At 47.1% G+C, this 22,319-nt stretch overlaps 1 protein-coding gene across 1 annotated transcript; it reads left to right on the top strand.

Annotated features, from left to right (window-relative positions):
• The first annotated feature begins 1,787 nt into the window (after window positions 1–1,787).
• LOC119979679 (cytochrome c oxidase assembly protein COX15 homolog) lies at window positions 1,788–21,594 on the top strand. Its single transcript, XM_038822217.1, has 8 exons — window positions 1,788–1,833; window positions 5,066–5,219; window positions 7,881–8,067; window positions 10,312–10,479; window positions 14,252–14,333; window positions 16,537–16,691; window positions 19,821–19,934; window positions 20,663–21,594. Exons 1-8 carry the CDS (start codon window positions 1,788–1,790, stop codon window positions 20,792–20,794), a joined length of 1,038 nt encoding a protein of 345 aa, XP_038678145.1. The 3' UTR covers window positions 20,795–21,594.
• Window positions 21,595–22,319: the final 725 nt, after the last annotated feature.

A 22,319-nucleotide genomic window follows, 5' to 3' on the forward strand; every position in this document is an offset into this window, starting at 1 on the left:
TCTTCTGGAAAAGGAACCCACTGGGTCAGGGAACAATGGCCTCTTGTTTAATCCTGAGACTGCAGGCTTCCAGCTGGTACGGACTAAGGGTCAGAGCACCTATGACTGGACTCTTATTGTTGGTGCAGCTGCTAGGCAGTTCAGGGTCAAGTGTTGTTTCGGTCTGCTACGTGACCCAGCCGAGAAGTCTATCGAGAGAAACTGCCAAGAGACCGAATTGAACTTGGGACCTGTCTTATAGGCCCCAGGGGCTTCGCGCCCGTTTGGGCGGATCCCGTATACCTGACTCCAATCGATTGGATCACGTACCAATCGATCGGTTTGAATTCCCCCAATACTGGGGCTGTTTCCTGATCGCTGGGCGGTCCTTGGGTGCTCGTTAGCTTCTTTTGCCTTGGACTCCTGCTGGTGCCGAGAAGTCTGGTTTTGCCTCGATTATCCTAACTGTTGCTATTGTGCCTGGGAATCGCTCATTAATATCAGATTGCTGGTTTCAATGCTGTCTGCTTTCTGCAACTCCAATATACAGAAGAACTCTGCAAACTGCTGGTTTTCCCATACTGTCCAATTTTCCCTGCGTTCTTTGTGAATCTCCATTTTAAGTCGGGAAGTGGCCAATCCAGGTGACTACAGGGGGTTAATTTAGATTAGAGTAGGGGGTTAATAAAGGTGGGACCTGTAAGGGAGGTAGTAGGCTTTTTGCACTATGTTTATAGACTTATGTATATTGTTTCATTTGTCGTTATTATAAAACCAAAAATACCTCAATAAAAGTTTATTAAAAAGAAAGAATCTATTTAGCTCTGCCTTAAAATGTTCAAAGACACTGCTCCCACTGCGTTTTGTTGAAGAGTTCCAAATATTCACCGCCCTCAGAGAAAAAAATTGCTCCTCATCGGTGTCTTAAATGAGCAGCTCCGTATTTTTAAACAGGACCCCCAGTTCTAGATTCCCACCATTTAGATAAGTTTTTTTATTCTTCCTGCCAAACTGGGGAATTTCACATTTGCCCACATAATACTCCCATTTGCCAGATTTTTGCCCATTCACTTAGCCTTTTGTAGGGTCCTTACCAATTTACTTTGCTACCTACCTGTGTCATCAGCAAATTTAGCAACTACATTCAGTCCCTTTGCCAAAGCCATTTACATCAATTTTAAAAAGTAAGGGCCCCGGCACTGATCCCTGCGGCACACCACTTGTCACATCCTGCTAATTAGAACAATACATTTGCCAACTCTTTTCCTGTTAGCTAGCTAATCTTCTATCCATGCCAACATGTTAGCCCCTAAATCATGAGCTTTTATTTTATGCAATAACCTTTTGTGGCACCTTATCAAATACCATCTGGAAATCTCAGTACAGTACATCCACTCATTCCCCTTTATCCACAGCACATAACCAATAAATGTGATTTCCCTTTCGCAAAACCACGTTGACTCTGCAATCAGTCCCAGCGTGAGTCATATTTGTCGTATTTATTGATGGCCTGTGGGAATGTCTGGCAAGGCCATTTTTGGCCCATCCTTTCTTCGAAAAGGTGGTGGTGAGTCGGGTTGCGAATTTGTCGCAGGAATAGGCCATTCAACCCCTCGATCTTCAGCCTTGCGCTGCAGTCCACGTGGTGTAGGTATGCCCACAGCGCTGCTAGGGAGGGAGTTCCAGGATTTTGACCAAACAACCATAAAGAAATGACAATGTGTTTCCAAGTCAGGGTGGTTCTGGCCTGGAGGGGAACTTGCAGATGGTGGTGTACCCAAGCATCTGCTGCCCCTTGCCCCTATGAGATGGTAGAGATCACAGGTTTGGAAGGTGCCATCGAAGGAACCTTGGGTAAGTCGCTGCAGTATATCTTGTAGATGGTGCACAGTGCTGCCACTGTGTGTCAGTGGGACTGAATGTTTAACATGGTTAATGAGGTGCGAATAAATGTCACAGTCCCAAAGGACCATATGCTGCTCTCCCGTTTTGAGAGAGAGCTGACTGGTGGTGATTTAACCTGACAGTCGCCACACCTCAGGCAGGGGGCAAGGTTGAGAAGGCGGAGCCTTAATGAATAACCTAGGTGTGGGAATTGAGCCCTGTTAGCGTTGCTCCTCATCATGAACCAGCTGGCAAGCTAACTGTCCCAAATCTATATCTGGGCAAACACCATAATCACAGCTAGGTGGAGCTAAATGGTCATTCAAATTTATTCTCTCTGTCAGAATTTAGGAAATATTTGGCCTCCGCCTGGGATTTTCCATTGACAGAACCGCAGAGTTCATATGTTGCAACTGGGGAAAGAAGCTGCCCCTCAAAATGTGTTCTCATTCCAAAACCTTCTCCCAGTGGCCTCTTTGCACACGTGAACCAATCAGTGGGAATTTCACAGCTTGGCTCCTTGTCATGCACTGAATGTTACTTCAGTTTAAGATAAACCCATTCAGCACCAATCAGAAAAGATAGTCCAATCCATCCACCCTGTCCCACACCATTGTGATACCTTGTGTATCTCAATTATCACAACTGGGATGGGAGGTGTGCACGGTTTATCTAGTCCGACTGCTCCGCAGGTCGCACCATTAGTTTAAAAGTTTAACTTAATCACCAAAATGGCTAATCATTAACCTTTGATGCTGTTAGACCCAGAATAAATTATTCTTTTAACCAGGCTTCTTTCAATAAACTCATAATGATTGATTAAAAAAAAAAAAAATTTACAGGCTGTGGGCGTCGCTGGTTAGGCCGGCATTTATTGACCATCCTTAGTTGCCCTTCAGAAGATGATGGTGAATTGCCACCTTGAACCACTGTAGTCCCTGAGGTGTAGGTATACCCACCAGTGCTGCTGAGGGATTCCAGGATTTTGCCCCAACGACAGTGAAAGAACAACGATATATTTCCAAGTCAGGATCGTGAGTGACTTGGAGGGGAACCTCCAGGTGGTGGGGTTCCCAGGTATCTGCTGGTCTTGTCCTTCTAGATGGTAGTGGTCGTGGGTTTGGAAGGTGCTGCCTAAGGAACCTTGGCGTGTTACTGAAGTGTAACTTGTAGATGGTACACATTTCTACTACTGTTCGCCAGTAGTGGAGGCTATGAATGTTTGTGGAAGGGGCAGCAATCAAGCGGGGCTGCTTTGTCCTGGATGGTGTCGAGCTTCTTGAGTGTTGTTGGAGCTGCACTCATCCAGGCAAGTGGAGAATATTCCATCACACCCCTGACTTATGCCTTGTAGATGGTGGACAGAGTTTGAGGGGTCAGGAGGTGAGTTACTCGCCTTAGGATTCCGAGTCGTTAACCTGCCCTGGTAGCCACAGTATTAATATGGCTAGTCCGGTTCAGTTTCTGATCGATGGAAACCTGTTGATTGTTGGAGAGTCAGCGATGGTAATGCCATTGAATGTTATGGGGTGGTGGTTAGATCTTCTCTTGTCGGAGATGGTCATTGCCTGGCACTTGTGTGGCGTGAATGTAAAATGCCACTTGTCAGCCCAAGCCTGGATATTGTCCAGGTCTTGCTGCATTTGGACATGGACTGCTTCATTATCTGAGGAGTCGCGAACGGTGCTGAACATTGTGCAGTCATCCGCAAACATCCCCACTTCTGACCTTATGATAGAAGCAGCTGAAGATGGTTGGGCCTCGGACACTACCCCGAGGAACTCCTGCAGTGTTGTCCTGAAATTGTGAAGATTGACTTCCAACCACCACAATCATCTTCCTTTGTGCGGGTATGACTCCAACCAGCGGAGAGTTTCCTCCCTGATTCCCATTGACTCCAGTTTAGTTAGGGCTCCTTGCTGCCCTACTCGGTCAAATGCTGCCTTGATGTCAAAAGGCAGTCACTCTCACCTCACCTCTGGCATTCAGCTCTTTTGTCCATGTTTGAACCAAGGGTGTAATGAGGTCAGGAGCTGAGTGAATCTGGCAGAACCCAAATTGAGTGTCAGTAAGCAGATTGCTGAGTAAGTGCCACTCGATAGCAGTGCTGATGACTCCTTCCGTCAATTTGCTGATGATGGAGAGTAGACTAATAGGGCGGTAATTGTCCGGTTTGGATTGACCTGTTTCATGTGTACTGAACACATCTGGGCAATTTCCACATTGCCAGGTAGATGCCAGTGTTGTAGCTGTGCTGGAACAGCTTGGCTAGGGAAGCAGGAAGTTCTGGAGCACAGGTCTTCAGTACTGTTGTTGCGATATTGTCAGAGACCATAGCCTTTGCAGTATCCAGTGCCTTCAGCCATTTCTTGATGTCACGTGGGGTGAATAAAATTGGTTGATTTATTACAAAACTTATTTTTTATAACAAGCTGGAAGGACCGGTTGACACACAATTGTACTCTGGAAGTATAATTGTCCATAAAACATATCCCAGCGTGCACATCACATAAACAAAGAACAAACGGATAGGGGCGCGATCTGATGGGCACCTTGCGCCGGAAAAGCAGCTCGCCGCAGGCAGTCTGGCCAATAGAAGCTAGGACACCCCGCTCCCAAGATCTACCCAGCTCACAACACCTCGCGATATCCAACACGATCTCACAAGACATTGCGCTGTAGTTTTTCCTCCCATTGTGGACATATAACTTTGGCAAATCTGCATATTGGAGCGAGACAGATAGTCTGACTCTAATGTGCAGATTCCTGAGGCTTTGGGATTCATCCCCTTCGCCTCAGACCTCGGGTGAGCGCCGTTCAGCACTGATCTCCACAAAAGGGGACCAGACGGTACGGCACTCTATAGCAGTGCTGATGACTCCTTCAGTGCTGAACGTTGACCTGTTTCATGTGTACTGAACACATCTGGGTAATTTCCCACAATTGCCGGGTAGACGCCAGTGTTGTAGCTGTACTGGAACAGCTTGGCTAGGGATGCAGGAAGTTCTGGAGCACAGGTCTTCAGTACTATTGCTGGGATATTGTCAGGGCCCATAGCCTTTGGGTCTCCCAGGGGTTCAGAGGCCCCAATCATTACATGGCAAAGTGTTGATTTTAAATATGGTTGTTTTCCACTTATGTGCTGATTAAAGCTTGTATTACCAGTTTCTGAGGAGGATGTGGTGACGGTATGTTTACTGAGCGCTGCAAGAGCCTACCTTCTTTTTCCACAGGCTGACCGAGTCTGGCTTATCGATGGTGGACTGGCACCTCATCAAGGAGATGAAGCCCCCAAGCTCTCGGGCAGAGTGGGAAGCCGAGTTTCAGAAGTACCAGCAGTTCCCAGAATTTAAGATGTAAGTTGCCATTGTAGCATCTCCCTATCATTCGACATGTTTGTCTACAGTGCTTTGTAAATTAATGCAGGGACCCTCTCACAGTCTCAAAGGTGTTCCCCTCTGAAAAGCTTGCCTCTGAATCCGCAGGTTGTGGGTCCATTCACCACTGTAGGAATTCGAGCACATATTCCAAGCTGACACCCCCTATGCAGTAACCAGGGAGTGCTGCGCTGACAGAGAGGAGGCTTTCAGATGAGATACTGACCCGAAACCCCCTTCTGCCTGTTCCAGTGGAAAGATCTAGCAGTATTTTGGATAAACTCAGGAGAGTTATTCCCAATATCCGGACCATCGTTTATCCCTCAATCAACATCTGGTCGTTATTACATTGATGTTTGTGGGGTCTTGCTGTGTATAAACTGGGCTGCTGTGTTTCCTATATCACAGCAGTGACCAACTTCAAAAGTACTTCACTGACTGTAAAGCACCCAGAGAGGTCTTAAGGATATGAAGTGGTGCTATAGAAAGCAAGGGGGCAATTGTACGGCCTTGTCGCCCCCGACTCGGGACGCGGCGGGGCCGTAAATCGCGACAGATTACGATGAGATCTCGCCCTCACTGGGCAGGATCCAGATTTGCGTATTTAAGTGAGCAGTTAGCCTCACTGAAATATGTCTCCCAAGGCCCGGGATCGAACGCCCGTGCCTGGGAGGCCTCGCTGTGGCTCCGTTTCGCACTGGTCCACACACAAACGTGGACCTGCGGGGAGTGGGTATCCAAGCCCATCGGAGGCCTCTGGGTGGTTGGGCTCTGGGCAGGGTGGTACCCAGGTGGCGGGCACCCCGCTGCCAGGGAACAGGTCTGGGTGTGCCCTGCCCGTATGAGTGGGGTGATGGGGGGGGGCTCGAGGACCCCTTAACAAGTCAGTTGGAGGTCTGGAGGCCGCAGTGGGGGATCGACAGATTGGGGTGTCATTCAAACATGGCACCCTGATCTCCTGTACTGACAAGCTGCATGAAATGAAGGGAAGTGCGGCCTCGGCGGGGCGTTCCTCGCTGCGGCCAAGAAGAAAAAAGCAGAACCCCAGTTGATTGCCCCGCCAAACACACCCAAAATGGTCCGCCCCCCCCCGTTAAACCGTACTCCATGTCTTATTATTTATTGCCAGTATGATGTTTTGCTTCCCCACAGAAGTCATGTCTGTTGCCTCTGTGTGCAGTTTTTATTGCCACGATATCCTTGCCTGCTCAGATCTGGGTTGCGAGAGTACAGCGTTGATTTCACACAGATCCGTGTAGGCCCTGGACGGGTGAAGCATTCCCTGCGTCGGCCTTGGATGGTCAAGAATGAAGATGCCTGAAGAGTCGATGCCTACCTGTCAGCCTGAAGAAGCTGCCATGGATATGCATCTAACTCAGCTCCCTCGGCACCAAGTTTATCCGTTTCACAATTACAGTGCTTAGATGTTCTTTTGCATGACAATAAACGTGAAAGTCCATATTTTTGCTAGCAGTGAACGGGGACCATCAGTGAAGCCAGCACGGTCACACAGTGGTTAGCACAGTAACCTCACAGCTCCAGGGTCCCAGGTTCGATTCCCGGCTTGAGTCACTGTCTGTGTGGAGTTTGCACGTTCTCCCTGTGTGTGCGTGGGTTTCTTCCGGGTGCTCCGGTTTCCTCCCACAGTCCAAAGATGTGCAGGTTAGATGGATTGGCCGTGCTAAATTGCCCTTCGTGTCCTAAAAGGTTTGCTGGGGTTACTGGAATAGGGTGGAGGTGTGGGCTTGGGTAGGGTGCTCTTTCCATGGACCGGTGCAGACTCGATGGGCCGAATGGCTCCTTCTGCACTGTAAATTCTATAATATAAGTTAGGTGGATTGGTCATGATAAATTGCCCTTAGTGTCCAAATAAAGGTTAGGTGGGATTACTGGGCTACGGGGATAGGGTGGACGTGTGGGCTTAAGTAGGATGCTCTTTTCAAGAGCCGGTGCAGACTTGATGGGCCGAATGGCCTCCTTCTGCACTGTAAACTCTATGATAGTGAGGGATACAGGTTCAAATTTGTTGTGGGTCTTGGTAAACAATCCAATTTTCAAAGCGATGATTATGGTTATGCCATTACATCATAAATGTCTGGTATCATAAAATTATACCAAGCGTTTGTGATGTATTGGCATTGTTTGTGAAGTATATATCTAATTCGTTTTTAAATCAAATCTATTTCCACCACCTTTTCTGAATATGCTTTTCACATCACCCTAACTCCTCATGTACGATGAACATCGTCCTCTGTGGCTCTTTTGCCAATTACTGTGGTCCCAGCTTTGTACTTGACCAAGTTCAGAGCAGTGATTCGGAGTTTAATTTTTGGCCCTAGTTGTTGCCCAGTGAGTTCCATTATGTGCCCGAGACATGATCTTTGTTGTGGAGCTTGATCTTCCCTCCTGTTTCCGAATTGTGGGGGGGGGGGGGGGAGTCTTATGAGGCTGGCAAAGCATTGATATGGGAGGGTGGGGGAAGTCTTATGAGGCTGGCAAAGCATTGATATGGGAGGGTGGTTCGGCATTCTATCTGAGGTCTGAATTAGCAAATAGTTATTATTACTCAGTCCACCTGTGGTCATCAAGCGCCGGTCTATGTTTCCACACCCTCAACCGGATCTGTGTTCCTTTCCTCAGATTAAATCATGACATGACTTTGAACGAGTTCAAGTTCATCTGGCACATGGAGTATTCGCACCGGATGTGGGGTCGGGCAGTGGGGCTGGCCTACATCCTGCCTGCCATCTACTTCTGGAGGAAGGGCTGGCTCTCCAGGAGCTTGAAACTGCGTGTGGCAGGCCTCTGCGGATTTGTGTGTTTCCAGGTGGGTGAGAATGAGAAACACAGCCTGGTAAATCAACGAATGAGACAGGAGATAAAAAAGCAGAATGGTAACACTTAGCAAGTCGAGCAGCATCAATGGAGAGTAAAGTAACGTTAGTGTTTCATGTCTGCGCCATTTTGTCAGATTATGGGGACAGATTATGAGCCAGAGGTGTTAATTCTGTTTCTTTTCTCTCTCTCTCTCCACCGACCATGACTAACCAACCCACTGAGTTCCCAGCATCGTCTCTTTTTATTTCTGATTTCCTGCATCCACAGTCCCTTTGTATTCTCAGAGGCTAATGTTCAGGTTGTGGCGGTTTTGACCTGATCGGTAGCACAGTGGTTAGCACTGTTGCTTCACAGCACCAGGGTCCCAGATTTGATTCCCGGCTTGGGTCACTGTCTGTGCGGAGTCTGCACGTTCTCCCCGTGTCCGCGTGGGTTTCCTCCGGGTGCTCCGGTTTCCTCCCACAAGCCCCGAAAGACGTGCTGTTAGGTGAATTGGCCGTTCTGAATTCTCCCTCTGTGTACCCAAACAGGCACCGGAATGTGGCGACTAGGGGCTTTTCACAGTAACTTCATTGCAGTGTTAATGTAAGCCTATTTGTGACAATAAAGATTATTATCATCTTAACTGGGGAGTTGGCCTGTATTACAGAATGGCGAAGTTTCCTTTTACGCCCTTAGTGATCAGGTAGCCCCCTCCTGCGTGATTATGCCGATAAGTGCACTGCCCGTTAGTGTATGCAGCGCAGGAACGTCCCACGTTCGGTTCTGGGGCCTGCACTGAGATAGCTAAATCGGGACGGTGTCAGGGGAACACTGGGATGGTGCTGCTACTGACACGGGTAGACAAATTAAAAGGGGGGGAAATTAACTAGGATTCCCTCTCCCAATTTTCATCCAGCTCCACGGTCGCTTTGCTGGAAGTGAGTACTCTGGATTCAAGTGTCTTTTTATTAAAAGAAAACAAATAATTCCACGAGAGAACCAGAGCAGTTTATTTGGCCAGGCTAACCCTCTGAATGTGACATCTGGCACAGGGGTTCCAGCTAGCTAGGAAGAAAAGACATATGGGTCGGCCATTCGGCCCATGCAGTCTGCTCTCCCATTCAATAAGGCCATGGCTGATGTCACTGTGGCCTCAATTTACTTTCCTGTCTGTCCCCGATAAACTTCAACTCTCCTGTTGGTCAAAATTCTGTGTCACTCAGCAGTGAATACATTAAATGATCAGGCTCCAGTGCTCTCTGAGAGAGAATTCCAAAGCATAACAACTCTGAGAGAAAACATTCCTCCTCATCTACATCTTTAAATGAGAGTCCTTACTTTGACACTGCATCCCTTGGTGTCGTTCTCTCCCCCCCCCCCCCCCCTCCCCCAACCACCACCAAGGGATGGGAAACATTCTCGAAACCAGCCTGCCTTCATTTATTTTGTTTAAAGGAGCAGCAAATTCCGTTCCATTGTTCTAACCAACATTCTTTCTTTGTCAGGCAACAGCATTAAAAACAGCTGGTTTTGCATTTTCCGCTGTTTGTGCATTGTTGCTGTTTTCCTTGTTTTCTGCACCCGAAATTAACGTGGCTTGTGGGAGATTACTGCATTTCAGCCACTTTATAAATGACTAGAAGTCCAAGTCTTTTTATGTTGGATTGTGAACATTGACTGCTCGTTAAGGCACAGTGGTTAGCACTGTTGCTTCACAGCGCCATGCTAAATTGCCCTTAATGTCCAGAAAGGTTGGGTGGGGTTACGGGACTAGGGGGTGCGATTACAGGTGAATGTATGGAAATAGGGTGGCGGTATGGGCATAGGTAGGGTCCCAGGTTTGATTCCTGCTTGAGTTACTGTCTGTGCGGAGTCTACACGTTCTCCCTGTGTCTGCGTTACACTACAATGAAGTTACTGTGAAAAGCCCCTAGTCGCCATATTCCGGCGCCTTTTCGGGTACACAGAGGAAGAATTCAGAATGTCGAATTCACCTAACAGCACATCTTTCGGGACTTGAGAGAGGAAACCGGAGCACCCGGACGAAATGCACGCAGACACGGGGAGAACTTGCAGACTCCGCACAGACAGTGACCCACGCCGGGAATCGAACCTGGGATCCTGACACTGTGAAATAACAGTGCTAACCACTGTGTGACCGTGCTGTACTGACCACAAGGACAGTGTTTTCATTTTCACAGCCCTTTGATCTCCTGGTGTTTTATCTCCGCACCTTGTGGTTTCTCTCCAGGGTTTGCTGGGCTGGTACATGGTGAAGAGCGGTTTAGAGGAGAAGAAAGATTCGCATGACATCCCCCGGGTCAGCCAGTATCGCCTGGCTGCACATCTTGGATCCGCACTGATACTGTACTGTGCCAGTCTGTGGACTGGGCTGTCTCTGCTCCTGCCCCCAAGCCAGGTACCGCATCCTCAAGTATCCTTCTGAAGGTGGTGGGGGGGTCATCTTGAATTGCCACAGTCGTGTAGTGAAGGTACACCCACAGTGCTGTTAGGGAGGGAGTTCCAACATGAAGGCCCAGAAATAGTGAAGGAACAGCCAATGTATTTCCAAGGTGGGATGGTAAGTGTGAGATATGGCTGGGACCTTGCCTAGTGGCGGTGTTCACATACATCTATTGCCTGTGTCATTCATGAGAGAGGTCGCAGGTTTAGAAGGTGCTGTTGAAGGAGCCTTGTTGAGTCGCTGCAGTGCATCTTGTAGATGGTACACACGGCTGCCACTGCGTCGGTGCTGTCACTGTGTCAGTGGTGGAGGAAATTAATGTGTAAGATGGCAGATGGGTTGTCAATGGATGCTTTGTCCTGGGTGGTGTTGACCATAAGATATAGGAACAGAATTAGGTTATTTGGCCCATCGAATCTGCTCCACCAATCAATCATGGCTGATCTGTTTCTCATCCTCATTCTCCCTGACCCTGGGTGAGTTCTGTTTAACACTAGTCTCCATTGACCAATGTGGAGGCATACTGGCACTCAAGGAGTCTCCCAGGCAGTCAGGGCGCCCCCCCGAGTAGTTTAGCTCTGGGCAGCTTGGCACTCTGGCACCCATGATGCCAACCGGACACTGCCTGCCTGGCATCCGATGCCACCGAGGCAATGCCACAAGAGCACTGCCGGGGTGGCCAGGTGATGTTGGCAGGCGCACTGGCAGTGCCAAGGTGCCCATGTGGTATCTTGTCCTGCCCTTATGAGATGGCGCTGGGCGGCTCCAGGACACCCTTATTGCTAGGGGTGGGGGGGAAGGAGAGAGAGAGAGAGTGTCCCAAAGGCTGTGTTTGGGGGGGAGTGGGGGTTTAGAGAAAAGAAATGGGACATTGAGTATAGAAATTGACAAGTCATGTTGCAGCTGTACAGAACCTTAGTTAGGCCACACTCGGAGTATAGTGTTCAATTCTAGTCACCACACTACCAGAAGGATGTGGAGGCTTTAGAGAGGGTGCAGAAGAGATTTACCAGGATGTTGCCTGGTATAGAGGGCATTCGCTATGAGGAGCAATTTAAGAAATTCGGTTTGTTCTCACTGGAACGATGGAGGTTGAGGGGCGACCTGATAGAGGTCTACAAAATTAGGAGGGGCATAGACAAAGAGTGGATAGTCAGAGGCATTTTCCCAGGGTAGAGGGGTCAATTACTAGGGGGCATAGGTTTAAGGTGCGAGGGGCAAGGTTTAGAGGAGATGTACGAGGCAAGTTTTTTACACAGAGGGTAGTGGGTGCCTGGAACTCGCTGCTGGAGGAGGTGGTGGAAGCAGGGACGATAGTGACGTTTAAGTGGCATCTTGACAAATACATGAATAGGATGGGAATAGAGGGATACGGACCTAGGAAGTGTAGGCGATTTTAGTTTAGACGGGCAGCATGGTCAGCACAGGCTTGGAGGGCCGAAGGGCCTGTTCCTGTGCTGTACTTTTCTTTGTTCTCTTTGTTCTTTGTTCTGTATCCCCTTTTTAATCAAGAACCTATCTATCTCTGTCTTAAAGACACTCAGTGACTTGGCCTCCACAGCCTTCTGCAGCAATCTGTTCTACAGATTCACCACCCTCTGGCTGAAGAGATAACTCCTCATCTCTGTTTTAAAGGATCATCCCTTCTGTCTGAGGCTGTGCTCTTGGTTTCTAGTTCTACTAGTGGAAACATTCTATCCATGTCCACTCTATATAGGCCTCTCAGTATTCTGTAAGTTTCAATAAGATCCCCTCTCACCCTTCTAAACTCCATTGAGTACAGGCGCAGAGTCCTCAATTACTCCTCATACAAGTCTTTCATTCCAGGGATCATTCTCGTGAACCTCCTCTGGACCCTTTCCAAGGCCAGAACATCCTTACTTAAATACGGCGTCCTAAACTGCTCACAATATTCCAAATGGGGTCTAACCAGAGTCTTATACAGCCTCAGCAGTTCATCTCTGCTCCTATATTGTAGCCCTCTCAAAATGAATGTTAACATTGCATTTGCCTTCCCAACTGCCGACTGAACCTGCGCATTAACCTTAACTGAATCATGGACAAGGACTCCCAAGCCTTTTCCCCATTTAGAAAATAGGCTATGCCTTTATTCTTCCCACCAAAGTGCATAACCTCACACTTTTCCACATTGTAATCCAACTGACACTTCTTTCCCCACTCTCCTAGCCTGTCCCAGTTCTTCTGTAGCCTCCCTGCTTCCTCAACATATCTACTATCTGTCCCTCTACATATCTTTGTCATCTGCAAACCTCACAAAAACGCCCTCCGTTCCTTCTTCCCGATCGTTTATGTATATTGTGAATAGTGTTGTCCCAACACTGACTCCTGCAGAACACATTTAGACACCGGTAGCCGCCCTTGAAACAATCCCTTTCTCTGTCTTCCGTCCGTCAGCCAATCCTCTATCCATGCCCGTACCTTGCCACTTGGGCTCTTATCTTATGACCTCCCCTTGGTGAAGCCCTGCTGACTCAGTCTTGTTTTATCATGCACTTCCAAGTACTCCGCAATCTCACTCTTAGTGATAGACTCTAAAATCTTATCAATGACCAAAGTCAGGCTAACTGGCCTATAATTTCCCATCTTCTGCCTCCCTTCTTAAAACAGGAGTGTTATATTAGCCATTTTCCGAGACCTTCCCTGTCTCCAGTGATTCCTGAAAGATCACAGCCAATGTCTCCACAATATCCTCCACTATCTCCTTCAGAATCCTGGGATGTAGTCCATCTGATCCAGGTGTTTTATCCACCTTCAGAACTTGCAGTTTCCCCAGCAGCTTCTCCTTAGTGATGGCCACAACGTTCACCTCTGCCCTTGAGTGTTGTTGGCGCTGCACTCATCCAGCAAGTGGAGCAAACATATTCCATGCGGCCTTGCTGATGGCAGGCAGGCTTTGGAGAGTCTGGAGGTGAGTTACTCGCCGCAGGATTCCCAGCCTCTGACCTGCTCTGGGTAGCTGCAATATTTATCTGACTGATTGACAGTGTGATAGTGTTAACTGCATGGGTGCTTCAGTTCTATCATATTGGGAGGGGACGCATTTGTTTGTTTTTAAAAAACATTACATAATACAAACTTACAGCTGTATGTGTGCTTTCAGTTGAGTAAGTTTTAATCCCTTTAAACATTCTACTGATTTCGTTCAGGGGGAAAATGAGGTCAGAAACTTAAGAAATCAAAAGTGAAAGAGGAAAAGCAGGAAAATATCCAAGTTATTTTTTGGGCGGTACACCCACATTTAAACTTTAAATCAGTGTCTCCATCAATTTGCTTTTATTTCCAGCTACAGGTGTGATTTGGGAACATGTCGAACAGCGCTGACCAAAGGCCTTTACAACCCTTCTGAAATCTGGCATCTCACACAGGACAAACAGCGAGTTTGTGTTATCGGCGCACAGTCTAAACTGAGTAGACTGGTCCTTGTGGACCAGACTGTCAGGAATGAAGCTAGTGACTAAATGAGTAATGGAAATGGCACACGATTCTGCAGTTAAAGCTCAGGGCAATTTGCATCCTTATACACTGCCCCATCAATGTGCGTTCGTCCCAACCTTCTGCTTTACCAGTGGGGCATTTCCACTTCTTGTGCCGTAGCTGACCTCTGAGTGAAAGTGGCAAGTAGAACAGATTGAATTTAGGTGTCTGGATTTAGCTGAAACATGTTAACAGGTGCATTGCTTTTAATTCAAGTTCTTTGTTAACACAGATGTCCAATACAGGTCGGATGCTGCTGTTGAGACGGTTTGCTCGTGGGACAGGAGGCTTGGTGTTCATTACAGCACTGTCCGGTAAATCCATCTGTACTGATGACTGTTCATGCTGTAAAGTGAATAGGTAGGGTTGGCATTATGGTAACGTGAGATCAAATGGGCTGGAGGGCTCCCTGGCATCTGTGAATCAAAGTGGAGGATCAAAGCGCAGGTTTGTGAATGGGCAATGTCCCTAAACTGGGCATCGGGCATTTGCTAATACTCACTAAATGCAAGCACATGTTAAAAAGCCACACAGTGCCTAAAGTTTCATAGACGTGCAGGGTAGATAAAGAGAAACTATTTTTGCTGGTTGGGGAGTCTTGGTCTGAGGGCCGGAGCCTTCAATTTCCAGGAAACATTTCTACACGCTGTGGTAGAAGTTTGGAATTCTCTTCTGCTAATTGCTTAGTTTTAGACCTGAGGTTGAGATTTTTGTTCAGCAAAGATATTAAGGGATGTGGGGCAACGGTGGGATTAAGTTGCAGTTTGGCCATGATCGCATCGAAGAGTGGAACAGGCTCAAGCTGAAAGGCATCTTGCTCTTCCTATAGGCCAGTTAGAATTTGTGCTTTCCAGAGAGAACTTCAGGAAATAATTGTTTTTTTTCCACTCAAAGTCAGTTCAGTTCAGTTCAGGCAAGGGAGCCTGCTCTCGTACTTGGAGCAAGCTGATTACACAGGAGTATTTGATTTCACTGATGTTTATTATGTTCAGTGAAGACAAGGCAGCAACAAAGCACTTAATACATGAAGAACCCCAACTTTTGATTTTGAAGGAATTCACTTTTGTGTTGGCGGTGTGAGAACAAGGGTGGTTTAATGTGGTTTACTTCCCCGCAACCCGCTCCCCTCACCTCCATTTCTTCTGCCCACCAATTAATCCCTGCTCAAAATACTGAATCTGACCAGGATAATTGGTTCAAACTGTCCCCTTGGACCAGACCTAATCCGTCCTTCCCAGTGAGCGAGCGTATCTGGCAGCCGTGTGGCTGCAAATTGTCCAGGAGGATGGTGAGTTTTCCGCCACATTCCTGACCCCAGCCTTCTAAATGGTGAAGCGGCTTTGAGAGAATGAGGAGGCGAGTCCCTCATCGGAGTACCCAGTCTCTGACCTGCTGTAGCGTGAACAGTATTGAAAATACCATTCCAGTTAAACTTTTGATCCATGTGACGTGCAACTCATTGATGATTGCAAACTCATCAATGGCTGTGGAAGAAATATCACTTGCTATTTGTCAGCCCAAACCTAGGTTGCTGTGGGCTTTCCGTTTTATGAATGGAGCTGTGCGTTAGAATGATCAGCAAATGGTTTATGATGGAGAGGAGGTTATTGGAGATAGTTGAACTGAGGATCGTGTCCTGAGGAATTTCTGCAGCGATACCCTGGGGCTTTAACCATTGGGTTCCCAACAACCGTAACTGTCCTTCTCAGTGGCACAGCCACAGGAGGAGATCCCTTTCACCTCCACTTCCTCCAGATGTCCAAGGCCACCCATATGTAATGGTGGTGTGGTGGTTATGTTACTGAGCTAGTAATCCTCAGAGGCCTGGATTTAATGATCCAGCGACAAGAGTTCAAATCCCACCGTGACAGCTGGAGACTTTAAATCTGGATAATGAATAAATCTGCAATAAATGGCGGCATGTGGCGCAATGGATAGCACTGGGACTGCGGCGCTGAGGACCCGGGTTCGAATCCCGGCCCTGGGTCACTGTCCGTGTGGAGTTTGCACATTCTCCCCATGTCTGCGTGTGTTTCACCCCCACAACCCAAAGATGTGCAGGGTAGGTGGATTGGCCATGCCAAATTGCCCCTTAATTGGAAAAAAAATAATTGGGTACTCTCAATTAAAAAAAATAAATCTGCAATAAAAAGCTAGCATCAATAATGGTGACCATGATGAACCTGCTGCATTCTCATCTAAAGCCCACCTGGTTCACCGATGTCCTTTTGGGAAGGAAATCTGCCTCTTTACTCAGTCTGTGATTCCAACCCGCAGCAGGCTTCTGAAACGGGCTCGCAAACCATCGGTGATCCAGGAGGTGACTCACCACCGCCTTGTCGAGTGGCAATGAGAGAAGTCTTTTAACATTGTCACTGCTTTATTCATTTTTCATTTTGAAAACAATGCCACGGGTATGAAAAGCTGAATATAATGGGAGCCTTATTTGAAGCCTGGCAGCAAGGTGTGGTGTATGGTAGGCTGATTGATTGTGTTTCCTCTTCAATCTTTCTGCAGGTGCGTTTGTTGCTGGACTGGATGCTGGGCTTGTCTACAATTCTTTCCCCAAGATGGGAGAGCGCTGGGTGCCTGACGACCTTTTAGCCTTTTCCCCAGCTCTCAGGAACTTCTTTGAGAACCCAACCACAGTTCAGTTTGACCACAGAGTCCTGGTAACTATTTTTAAACTGAATGCAAGCTTGGCATCCAATTCTTCCATTACTGATTCACTCCCACCCACTGGAATTTTGGAATTGTTACAGAACAAATTAGATCCCAATAGGACAGCACAAACCAACGCCTTTTCGAATTATCCAATTTCCACCTCTGCAGACGGTTTCTTGGATATTTTCGTGCTCTGGCTGACTGGACAAGGTGCTACAATTTTGCATTAGTGGCAGGGTGGAGAGAGAGAGACTGGACCACCAGGGATCTTGCTCCTGATCGCTGTCCAGTGGCATGTGGACAAAATTGGCTCCATTAATGCTCTCCATGAATTTCAATCTAGAGAAGATGCCTTAAAATAAAAATTCCAATTCTGACTTGCATGCTCTCATCAGTGCAAAAGGAACTCTTTGTTTCTGATGCTGCGCTGTAATGTGACTAGTGTCACGGACAGGAGAGGGGTCAATTTAAACTGCCCTGATTTCTTAGCCCCTTACCCGTCCGTAAACAAAAAGGCGATTTTTAAAAAATAAAAATAATTCTGATACCCCTTTATAAATGGAGGTATATTTTCCCCAACCCTTAACTCTAGAGTGTTCTAATCCTCTATGAATAACTTGCACATCAAACGCGAGGTCAGATTAAATAAAAAGGGTCAGTTTATTCCTACACACACACGCGTGGGCTTGAACATAAGAACTAGGAGCAGGAGTCGGCCATCTGGCCCCTCGAGCCTGCTCCACCATTCAATGAGATCATGGCTGATCTTTTGTGGACTTAGCTCCACTTTCCGGCCCGAACACCATAACCCTTAATCCCTTTATTCTTCAAAATACTATCTATCTTCATCTTAAAAACATTTAATGAAGGAGCCTCAACTGCTTCACTGGGCAAGGAATTCCATAGATTCACAACACTTTGGGTGAAGAAGTTCCTCCTAAACTCAGTCCTAAATCTACTTCCCTTTATTTTATGCCCCCTAGTTCTGCTTTCACCCGCCAGTGGAAACAACCTGCCCGCAGGGGTTTTGCAACGTTCACATGTGTCCAGAATCAGGAGCCTAATGGAAAGTTTCTTCCGAAGGGAAGTTGACTGACTGTAAGATGATCTAACTTTCCAGAGCAAAACTTCCGTGTAGCGTGAGTTAGGCTGGAGGCACAAGTTTCAAGATGCCAGCAGTTTTCAATGAGGGCCAGAGTTCTTGCTCCTGCCTCCGACTTGCTGGTAGACAGCACTGGCTGTTGCCTGGAGTTCTGTTCTCGTGGTGAGCAAAACCGTAACTGCCCAAGTTCCGTTCCCTGGGAAAATATTACCGTGCAGGGTGGGGTCGGTCATAAACAAACATGCCACTCCTCTAGGTTGGCCAAAGGAGGTACAGTATATTCCCCTGGCTGGAATCTTGAGGTGTTTAATTGGAGTTGGGGTTCCTTCTGTTCTTGGAGACACTGGTTTTGGGTTGTTAAACAAGGCCCTCTGGTTGAAACTATTGTTAGAGCCGTTAACACTTGGGCCATTAGCACCATCATTGGAAATTAGGATCTGCAAAGGGTCGTCTTTGTTCGAAGTTGGCTGGAACAGACAGTCCATGTGCTGGCCCATTCTGTTGAATGGGCTGGAATGTCTATGCTATGCCAGGAGCGTTGCATTCCAGACGTTTGCTGTGTTTGTTAACAGTGGAACTGCTGCAAGCCAACATGTGACCAGCTGGAGCCATCTTGTCAGCTCAGCAATTGCCCATTTTGAAACACAAAAAAATTGATTTTATGAAGTAGTCCAGCTGACGAAGTATGCAACTTGCAGTATATTCAGGCTGGATGGTGATGTTGGGCGCCTCTGCTCCATCAAAAAGGTGCATAATTATCATGCACTCCAGGGAGAGTTCAAAGTCATTAAAACAATTTTTTAAAAATCCAAACCAGTATTTTGTCACTGGCACACAGCACGAAAATTAAGTGGTACAGATTCATATGTTTTTGTACCGAATACCTTTTGGAACTTGTACGTTTTCTTTTTTTTTTTAATAATTTTTATTAAACTTTTTTGAAATATGTATAACAACAGAACAACAATAATAATAATAATAAACACCCCCCCGGCACCCGTAACACCACATATAACGAACCCCCCCACGCCACCCCCCCAACCCAATAAACAACAAAATAAATTAACAATAATTAAATTAACATAAACAATACCCCCCTGAACACCCTCTCCCCCCCCGGGTTGCTGCTGCTGCTGACCTAGTTCCTTATCGTTGAGCCAGAAAGTCGAGGAAAGGCTGCCACCGCCTAGAGAACCCTTGTACTGACCCCCTCAGGGTGAATTTGACCTTCTCCAGCTTAATGATTAATGAATCCCGCCATGTCATTGATCCAGGTCTCCACGCTTGGGGGTTTCGCATCCTTCCATTGCAACAAGATCCTCCGCCGGGCTACTAGGGACGCCTGCACTCCCGGCTCCACCCCAATCCCAAATATCGCGAGTCCCCAGCCTGGTTTGACCCTGGATCCTACCACCCTTGACACTGTCCTTGCTACCCCCTTCCAGAATTCCTCCAGTGCCGGGCATGCCCAAAACATATGGGCTTGTACGTTTTCTAACTGCTGCAGGTTTTGGATAAGGTGTGATCTCTACCACAGACCTCTGCTAGTAAGTCCATCCTGTTTTCTCAAGCCCCTCCTTCTAATGAGTGGCGAAGGAGCTGATGAACTTCAGGCACCTTGCAGAGAAGTATGATTTGTTTTGTGGTGGAATATTATGACTGAACTCCACACAGGTAGAGTGACAAAGGGCAGGAACCCTTGCTGACTCTCCCACTCTGCGTATAGTTCAGGTAGAGTGACAAAGGGCAGGAACCCTTGCTGACTCTCCCACTCTGCGTATAGTTCAGGTAGAGTGACAAAGGGCAGGAACCCTTGCTGACTCTCCCACTCTGCGTATAGTTCAGGTAGAGTGACAAAGGGCAGGAACCCTTGCTGACTCTCCCACTCTGCGTATAGTTCAGGTTTCCAGCCTGGCTCTGAAATAACCTTCGGTGGACTGCTGACTGGACGAGTCACTGGGTTACTGAGGGACAATTCTTCCACTCCTGACGCTGTCTCTTTTCTAACCTGGTCATTATCCATGTGTCTTGTCAGGGTATTGCCTCGGTGACGGCAGTGACCATTCTCTACGCGCTTTCTCGCAGGATGCCTATGCCCCGGAGGACTAAGTTGGCGATATCATCTCTGCTGGCCATGGTTTACATGCAGGTAATGGGGGCAGTGACCGGCTTCAGGATTAACTTTTGTAAAAGTAAATTCTTGAGATGTGGGCATCACTGGCATGGCTCGCTTTAATGCTCATCCCTAATTGTCATTGTTGTTGCAACTGATTTTCTCGCTAGGCCAGTTAAGACCGTATTGGTCAGACTGAGTATGGATGACAGGTTCCCTCCCCTAAAGGGAATTTGTGAGCTTGTTGGTCATTTAACAATGATCTGATGTCCTCATAGTCACTCTTATGGAAGACTAGCTTTTTAATCAACAGAATTTTTTAAAAGATAAATTAAAACTTCCAGTCTCTTCAGTGTGCTTTGAACTCTTGATCTCTTGAATTATTATTCCCATATACAGTAAACTCATTGCTGGGCGTTGGAGAACAATAGTTGTGGTAGGTCTCCACATTCTAGCATGCGAAGCTTAACGCAAATCCCCATGTCGTTTCTAGAATGGCTGTAGATAGTGAGCTGTCTGTTATGGAAACAGGCTATTGAGGCACCAATTGGTCTTGGCTCCTGTGGATTTGAAGGAGCAATGGGAAGAATTTCCTCTCCTTGTTATTCAGTGAAGCACAGTGTGGACTCTGAGCAGGTGTGAGCTGTCACACCCTTTAAGCAGAACTCATGAAGTACATTAAAAAAATAATGGGGGTGAAAATCGAGAGGATTCTGAAATCGCTTGTACTGATTGTGGATTGTGTCTTTCTCATCCCGTTTTAGGCTGCTCTGGGAATCAGCACCCTACTGCTCTATGTCCCAACTCCTCTGGCAGCCACACATCAGTCAGGATCCCTAGTTCTACTCAGCCTGGCACTCTGGCTGATCCATGAACTCCGCAGGCTGCCAAAGTGAAGCGAGGGATCAGCTGAACCTGTTCCTTCTGCCGCAAAAGATGGGGGGCCTGGCTCGGACACAAAATGCCTCCTGCGACATTCATGTACTTTCATTTCTGCAGAGAATAGCAATGATTGATTGAGCTATTTAGTCTTTATTTGGATATTGGTAAATGAGTTTGGTATCTGTTCGAGATCTCGGGATACTTTGGTCTGATTGTAAGGCTGCTTATTAGGCTCTGGTTTCCCCCGGGTGAATGTCACTGTATGGCCCTTCCTTTTGCATGGGGGTGAGGAGAGAGAGATAGAAAGTATTTGCGTTCTTTACTGGCTCAAAGATTTGACTGACACCTGTGCGTGAACCACCTGTCTGTTGCTGAGATAATGACCCAGGTACTGTTACAGTCACTCCCAGTTGGTCACTGGGTTTTATTCAGTCGTGCTGTACCATACACTACAATCACAAGCCTTACATGCTTTAATATCGCTTTCAATTCATCCCTTCAAACTGCTCCTGGTGACCTGCCCCCACCAGTAAGAACACCTTGACATTTCACAACTAGAAATCATCTCCAGACACAACCCAGCAGTTGGGTTTTTTGTTGGTGGTTGTTTTCTCTTGGGTGTTTTGCGTAGGTGAGGAAATTACCGCACACAACGTTTTATAAAAATACAACCGTAATTTCAGGATTAATCAACCGGAAAGTGTCCAGAGATCGTCAGTAATACCAATGCTCCTTTTAGACATTTTATGCATATTGTGAATAATTAACATTTCAAAAGCAAATTTATTTTTAAATTAAATCTTTCTGTCCAATATGTTCTCAGAGAATCACATTCTTTCCAAAGACTTTTTCTTGGCCTTCATATATGGTTGTCCTGCAACTGATGAAATGGATCATCAGCCACTCATAACTATCTTAAAGAATCCTCTCCACACTGCGTCTGCACAGCTGAAACACATGATGTTAAAGCTGCAACGCTACAAATCTCCGTGACGTCTACAAAGGTGGTAGGAAGCTGTACAGGGCCGGTGCCCTCTCCAGAGCCTTCCTACCCACTCAGATCAGGCAGATCGAGAGGAAGAAAATAGACAATTACCGCGCCATCTTTTTCAAAAAACACTCTGGCTACCGTTACTAGAACCTATTCCGTCCCCTTTGTCTATCGGAGTCACGGCACCTACTGCTGTCATCCAATAGAGGTGCAGTCCTCTCATCGAATTCAGGAACTTAAATAAGCCTTGCAGGCAGATATTTCTTGCAGGCAACTGCACAACATCATCATGAGGGGCTGGGCAGGATCCTTTGGCTGGTTTAGCACAGGACTAAATCGCTGGCTTTGAAAGCAGACCCAGGCAGGCCAGCCTCCCCGAACAGGCGTCGGAATGTGGCAACTGGGCGATTTTCACAGTAACTTCATTACAGTGTTAACGTAAGCCCACTTGTGACACTAATAAAGATTATATATTTTTTAAATGGTCAGGATTTAGACCCCACCTGCCCATGACCAGTTGGCGGTGGTACAGTTATCCCTGTTATGGG

Source organism: Scyliorhinus canicula, chromosome 16 (genome assembly GCF_902713615.1).
Source record: "Scyliorhinus canicula chromosome 16, sScyCan1.1, whole genome shotgun sequence".
Taxonomy (NCBI): domain Eukaryota; kingdom Metazoa; phylum Chordata; class Chondrichthyes; order Carcharhiniformes; family Scyliorhinidae; genus Scyliorhinus; species Scyliorhinus canicula.

Bases quoted from the DNA above. Each gene is read 5' to 3' on its own strand.
- LOC119979679 (XM_038822217.1), top strand. From the start codon at position 1,788: ATGGTAGAGATCACAGGTTTGGAAGGTGCCATCGAAGGAACCTTGG. The intron at 5,220-7,880 runs GTAAGTTGCCAT...TCCTTTCCTCAG, and splicing joins CAGTTCCCAGAATTTAAGAT to ATTAAATCATGACATGACTT. The intron at 14,334-16,536 runs GTAAATCCATCT...ATCTTTCTGCAG, and splicing joins GTTCATTACAGCACTGTCCG to GTGCGTTTGTTGCTGGACTG.